We start from the raw sequence: 6,500 nt of genomic DNA, 5'->3' as shown, positions 1-6,500 counted from the left end.
TGACTTTAATTTAGCTTTAAACGCTTGCTATTTGCAAACCAAACAAGACATTCCCTACTCCCTGTGTTACCTATAAACCAAATCAACAAAGATAGCTTTCAGTTGAACAAAGCATGCCTAGGCGATAAGGGGTGAGAAATATTTTCTGCATCATTATATTACTTACACGAACTGAGGGAGAAATGGCAACGGTCCCCACACAAACACCACATCGAAATGCAAACTTTAGTAGCATTCCAAAGGCACATTTGGACATAAAAAATTGATATTGCCACTTTTAACTACTACAAAGATACAAATGCCTCTTGCCTGCTGTTTTTTTTTTTTTTCCTCAGCTTTATTGTGCACCACATACACCCAAATTCCTATCTGACAAACATTACGAATCAGCTGAAGAGGAATCGCTTCTTCCCTTTTAACCGAAGAGCAGCGGGAAAACCAGATCCCATTCACCCAGGCACTAATGTGGAAATCATCTGTTTGCTGCGCGTTTCTGCAAGGCAGCTGGAACAATGAGGTCCCGAAGGAGAAGCACCACGGGGCTGGCGATGACCCGGGGCAGGCTCACCGCCCCCAGAGCTGCGGCACGGCACGCGCCGCTGACCTCGCAGCAACACGTCCTCGGTCCCTGCATGGTCAGCCTTCCCCGGCTACGTGTGCACTCCTGCAGGAATCCTGGGTCTTCGTGGAGTGACTGGGCTCCCAGGACAGAGCAGGTTTCAAGAGAGAACTCCGCGCGGGCGATGGTTAAAGCGGAGTTTTGTGCACGCGTCCTTTATTCTCCGAGCTAGGTTTAATTCTTTGCTCGACATTACTGAGTGGGTTTTCCTTTGCTCACACTGAGGTGGTTACACCAGCTTGCCTATGAAATCCAAGGCAATGAAGATGGGAATCCTTAATGTTGAAAAGACTGCTAAAAAAATGAAAATAATTCTAGGATTTGTTATCATCAGATGCAGAAAGTCGTATGTCTTCAACAGAACTACGTCCTCCAAAAAAATCATTTAAACTGAGTTACTTTAAAAATGGTAAATTACAGCTTTACCCACGCAGGTGAGATAAGCAGCAACTCAACATCCAGAGCAAAAACTTTCCATACACCTTTTTCCCTAAAAAGAGATGTTACATCAGCACTGCACTTACACAATCCTGTCTTTCAGAGTCTTGAGACTACAAGCATTTTGCCACCACCCCCTCCTTGCCTTGGTAAACTCAACCACCAACAAATACCTAACAAACTTCCTGTGGCCATGTCCATACACAGAAAAAAACTAGAGCAACCGTTCAGATAAAATATTATAGGTTTATTTAAAACTTATTTTCACCTTGAATATGCAAAATACAAATTCCAACAAAATGCTCATTATTACTTCGTAGTTTACAAATATACAAAATAGAAGTTTGCTTAAATTTATATTACATATTTATTATGTAAAGAACTATATAGAAAACATTTGTTCTGCTTAAGGCATATTTGGGAATAAACCATTGTACAAACTATTGCACATCGAAACCACAGTGCATTACAGACTGTCTGCATAAAGTTATTTTCTTAACAAAAAAGATAAACCAGGGTTATTCACCTGATTTAGGTCATAATTGGCAATCGGAAGATAAAAAATAGTTCCTTGTCAGATATGCAGCAGTTTGAGAACTTTGGCTTCCTGTTTTTGGTACCTCTAGAACCAACAGTCACTAAGCACCATGAAATAGGCTTTTAAAATATAATTCTCTACCTGAATTTTTCCTCCTCTTTTAACGTTGTAATGGCTTTTAGAAGGAAAAAAAAAAAAAAAAAAAGAAAGTACAAGATGACATGTACATCTAATATTGCATTGAAAGGAAATTAAGGGAATGTAATTTCCCTGTGTAATATCCCCACCCTCCGAACTACATACAGTCTGTTTAACCCTGATATCCGTGACTTCCAGTCACTCCTTGGCATTCTGTAGTCCAGAAATAATTCAAGTTGGATTTACAAATGGAATGATAGAAGATCCAGTCATTGACCCCCAATGTCTTTGGTTCTCTTAAGTGTATAACTATAAAAAAAAAGAAAGTTGCAATGTCCATATGCAGTTATCCCTCTTTTCCACTCTTTGGAAGACTTCACCTTGATTATCTGTAGTGCTTAAAATGAGTTCTCCCCGTCTTGTGGAAGACAGTCCTTGTGCTGTAAATACTGAATCTCTGCGGCAGTCGGGGGAAAGATCCACTGCTTTCCCAAATCAGAAGTGCCTCTTCATGTGTAAGGCGAGGTGGTCCGACCTGGAGAAGGCTCTGTCACAGCGCTGGCACTGGAAAGGGCGGTGGCCCGTGTGTTTTCTGTAGTGACGAGTGAGTTCATCGGATCGGGCAAACTTCCACCCGCAGCCTTCCCAGTCACAGTGATAAGGCTTCTCACCTGTAAAAAAAAAACAACAAAAAAACAAAAAACCCAAAAAAACAAGCGGTGAAACACGAGTTAGGATTTTTGGTTTTTTTTTTTTTTTCTGCGGCTACTACTTGTAGCACCTTCTTTCAAGCAGTTGTCCTAGATAAAAAAAAAGGGTGGTCAAACGCAATGAACTTCATGAAGCAGTTGCAAACAAACTACAAAGACTAAAAGAGCAAGGCTGTCTTTTCAAGATGTACAGGTGCTATGAAATGCTAGTGTCACTTAAATCTCCACTAAAATGCTCCTTTTCACTGCCTTGCACACCAGGCTTCAGAGCACCTGAGCATGTATTTTTGCTGGTGGTGTTACACAATCAAATAGCAACCAGAAATAGCTCAGCAGACAAAGTATTTAGATAATTGTAGGTCTCAAGAATGAAAAAACAGCCGGAAACTGTTTTCATTAGCTCGGCCTGATTAAGGACTCAGTCTTACTAGTGTCTTCATTATACAAAAACTACTGTCGATAGCAAAATGAGCTTCCCCAACAATTACAAACTCCCTGTCCTACACATCCTGGGGACGGTGCTGACTGGCTTGAGGCAGATGTTCACTGATCACTTGCCAATTTTTTTCCCCCTTTCTGCCACTACCTGAAGACATAGCCTAACTACTGCCATGCCAGTGTATTTTCCCTTTCCCGTCTCCCCTTCAGGAGAAAGTTTTGAATCAGGTTCACAACCCAGGGATTCAAATTATGCAAATTCCCACGTTATTTAGTCACTGTTACGGAATGCCCACGCTGGCGAAACCCATGTGCTGTACCTGCTTTCACAAGCTCAGTTACTGCAACTCTGCACTCAGCTGCAAAGTTAGAGACCGGGCTCACACACACACACACTTTGAGCAGATTCTATCCCAATTCTAGCAGTGGACAATCGACAGTTAAAGTCTGCTGGTGCAGGGGGAGATGTCCTACAGGTGGCCGAGGCACCCCATCAGCGCTGCCAGCTCAGCTGAAAGCCCCTGGTCTTCAGGTAATCTATCTCAGTTTTCTCAAAAAGGGAGCAACAGCTTGCAGAGGTGCACAGCCTCTTGCCCTACAGCCAGCCAAGAGAGGGGTGTGTGTGTGTGAAGCACTTCACCACCAGCAAAGAAAGCAGTTATCTTCGAGAGAGGGCTGGTGCCTTCTCAGAAGTGGGCCAACACAATCCGGAGCAACAAATCCCTGCCGGCTTCCAGCTACCTGCTAATTAGCTAGCCACATAGCAAGAGAGAAAGAACAAACTCTGACTTGGCAAGAAACCCACCCGCTCCCACATCTGAGTCACTCTGAACCATTAAGCAAAATGTCAAGCCAGTAAGTGAAGACTGCTCAGGACTTCACGTAGCCAAGGGGAGAGGAAAAAAAAAGCCCGGAAACCCAGCAAGGAAAAGCCTTGTTGCTTTTAACCCTTCCACTGTGTGAGGGGACCACATCCCGTGCCCCTCAGGCCAGGACATCCCCCTGACCCCGGCGCTGGGACTAACCTGTGTGAGTTCTCAGATGCGCCTTGAGATGAGAACTCTTGGTATAGGTTTTGCCGCAGCCCGCATAGTCACAGGTGTGTGTGGCCGTCCTTTTCCTAGGCCATGACCGCCGTCCCCTCTTGGGCTTGGTCTCCTCAGGCAGGCAGCTCCCCGGCGGCATCAGCTCTAGGGGCGGACAGGGAGGAGTGAGCACGGCCAGCGCCCAAGCCGGGACAATCCGCCGCCCCAGCAGCACCGCGGGGACTCACCTTGGTACTGCAGCGCTCCGGGAGAGAGCTGCTCGGGCAGGAAGGTGGGGTAACCCGGAGCCGGGGGGTACCCCGGCGGCAGCGGCGGGTGGCCCAGCCCCGGCGTGGGGGGGAGACAGTCTCTGCCGCCCAGCATCTCCTCGGGCCCCAGCGACGGCGTACTCCGGGCGGGCAGCGGGCGGCTGCCCAGGGCGAAGTCGTGCTGGGGCGCTCCTCGGGGGCTGCTCCCGTGCGGCGGCGGCGGGGCCAGCGTGCACGGCGGCGCGGCCTCCTGCTTGATTTTGGGGCACATCCGCGGCAGGGAGGTGTAGGGCGCGCCGGGGACGTCGGCGCCGGGCGGCGGGGCGGCGGGGCCGCTCTTGGGGCTGAGCCCCGGGTGGCTGTAGTCGCCCACCGCCTTCACCACGAACTTGCCCTGCAGGCTGCCCAGGGGCGGCAGCGCGGCCGGCGCTGGCAGGTACACCGCGTCCAGGTCTGGCCGCATCAGCTCGGCGACGAAGCCTCCCGAGGGGGACACGTCGGTGATGTCGGCCAGGTTGAAGGGCGCGGCGGAGCCGGCGGCGGGAGCCCCGTCGCAGCCGCCGCCGCCGCCGTAGAGGAGACCGGCGGGCTCGGGCCGGGGCAGCGGGTAGGCGAAGGGCCCGGCGGGGCAGGGACTGGCGGTGGGGGCCGGGGTGGCGGCGGGGGCCACCACTATGGCGGCGGCGGCGGGCTCCTGGTGCATGAGCGAGTTGGAGAGGATGAAGTCGAAGTCCAGCAGCTCATTGAACTCCTCGGCGTCACGGCGGGGCCCGAGAGCGGCGGCGCCTTCCAGCTCCGACGGCGGCGTCTCCACCGGCCGCGCCGACAGCGCCGGCGGCGGCCGCTTCAGCTGCGACAGCTCCTCCCGCCAGCGCTGCGGGGACATTCGCACGGCTCAGCGCCGGCCGCACGGCGCCGCGCCCGCCCCGACGGCCCCCGCCCCGCCCGGCCCCGGCCCCGTCCCGTCCCGCCCGGCCCCGTCCGTGTCGCGGCGCCGCGGCGCCGATACTCACGTTGCCGGGGCCCGCGGGCCGCGCCGCCTTCTCGCGGCCCGCGGCGCCCGCCGCGAAGGTGGCGATGGAGGGAAGGAGCGTGCCGCTGAGCGCCATCTCGCACTCGCCGGGGGGCTGCCTGCGGTGGGGAGACACAGCGGAGTCAGCCGGCGGCCGGGCACGGAGGGGACGGAGGGAAGGAGGGAGGGAAGGCGGCAGCCGCAGTCGGCACGCACCGCATCCGTGCCGGGGCGTCCCGCCGAGCCGCCGCCGCCGCCGTGGTCCCGAGCGCCGGCGCGGAGCAGAGGGAGGGGAGGCGGCACGGACGCGCCGTCCAGCCGCGCGGAGCCGGCGCAGCGCCGCCGCCGGGGCGGTGCCGCGGGAGCGCCCGGCTGCTGCTCCTGCCGCTGCTGCTTCTTCTTCTTCTTCTTCTTCTAGCTCGGCGCTGCGCGGAGCGGGGCGCGGGGCGCTAGCGGCGCCGCGGGGACGAGGAAGAGGAGGAGGAGGAGAAGGCGGCGGCCGCCGCCCGGCAACGCGGCTCCGGCACCGGCAGGGCGGCGGCGCGAGGCGTTTCCCGAGGAGCCGCGGCCATGTGGGGAGCCGGGCAGGACGGACGGGGCGCGGTGGTGCCAGTGGGGAAAGGAGGGCTGGATGGAAGGAGGGATACGCCGGGCGCGCTCCGCCGCCGCCGCCGCCGCGCCCCGCTCGGCACTGCGCGGTCCTGTCGCCGCCGCTCCCTCTTATCACCTCACTTCGCGGGCGCGCCGCCCCCGCCGCCATGGCGACGGCGACAACAAACGGACATGTGGGGAGAAAGGGGGGGACGGGGCGGGACGGGACGGCTCCGGGGAGCGCACGGAGCGAGCGGCGGCTCCGCCCCGAGCGCCCCGTGACGCGGGCGCGGCGGTGACGCGGGAGCGGCGGGGCGGGACGCGGGGACACACGCGCCGGGGATGCCCGCGCGCCGCGGGGGCTCCCGCACCGGCGGCGGGGAGGGAACTCCCGTCGGGAATCGTCGGGAAGGGAGGGAGAGAGAGAGAGAGGGAGGGAGGGAGAGAGAGAGGGAGGGAGGGAGGTGGGACGGAGCATCCCGAGCGGGCGCCGGGGCGCTCTGCCTGTCCGCCTTCCGCCCAGCCTTGCATCTTATTACTGTTTTTCGTTTTCTTTAGTTTTTCTTTAACTTTCTTTTTTATTTTTTATTTCTTCTCTACTTTTTCTTTTCCCTTTTTTCTTTTTTATTTCTTCTTTTTGTTATCTTTTTTTTTGTTTTTTTTTTTTTTTTTTTTTGTTTTGTTTTGTTTTGTTTCTTTATTCTTTTTTCTTTCCCCTTTTT

General features: G+C 55.0%; 1 protein-coding gene across 1 annotated transcript; it reads right to left on the bottom strand.

The window, feature by feature from the left end:
- Window positions 1–1,283: 1,283 nt before the first annotated feature.
- Window positions 1,284–5,974, bottom strand: KLF4 (KLF transcription factor 4). The gene is made up of 5 exons (XM_054653362.2): window positions 5,404–5,974; window positions 5,189–5,306; window positions 4,155–5,049; window positions 3,907–4,071; window positions 1,284–2,404 (listed from the first exon to the last, which is right to left on the bottom strand). Exons 1-5 carry the CDS (start codon window positions 5,406–5,408, stop codon window positions 2,229–2,231), a joined length of 1,359 nt encoding a protein of 452 aa, XP_054509337.2. The 5' UTR covers window positions 5,409–5,974; the 3' UTR covers window positions 1,284–2,228.
- Between the last annotated feature and the right edge of the window lie 526 nt (window positions 5,975–6,500).

The sequence above is a fragment of the Agelaius phoeniceus genome, chromosome Z (assembly GCF_051311805.1).
Source record: "Agelaius phoeniceus isolate bAgePho1 chromosome Z, bAgePho1.hap1, whole genome shotgun sequence".
Taxonomy (NCBI): Eukaryota; Metazoa; Chordata; class Aves; order Passeriformes; family Icteridae; genus Agelaius; species Agelaius phoeniceus.
Note: the sequence above shows the minus strand (reverse complement) of the source record. Positions and strands in the feature narration are given on the sequence as shown.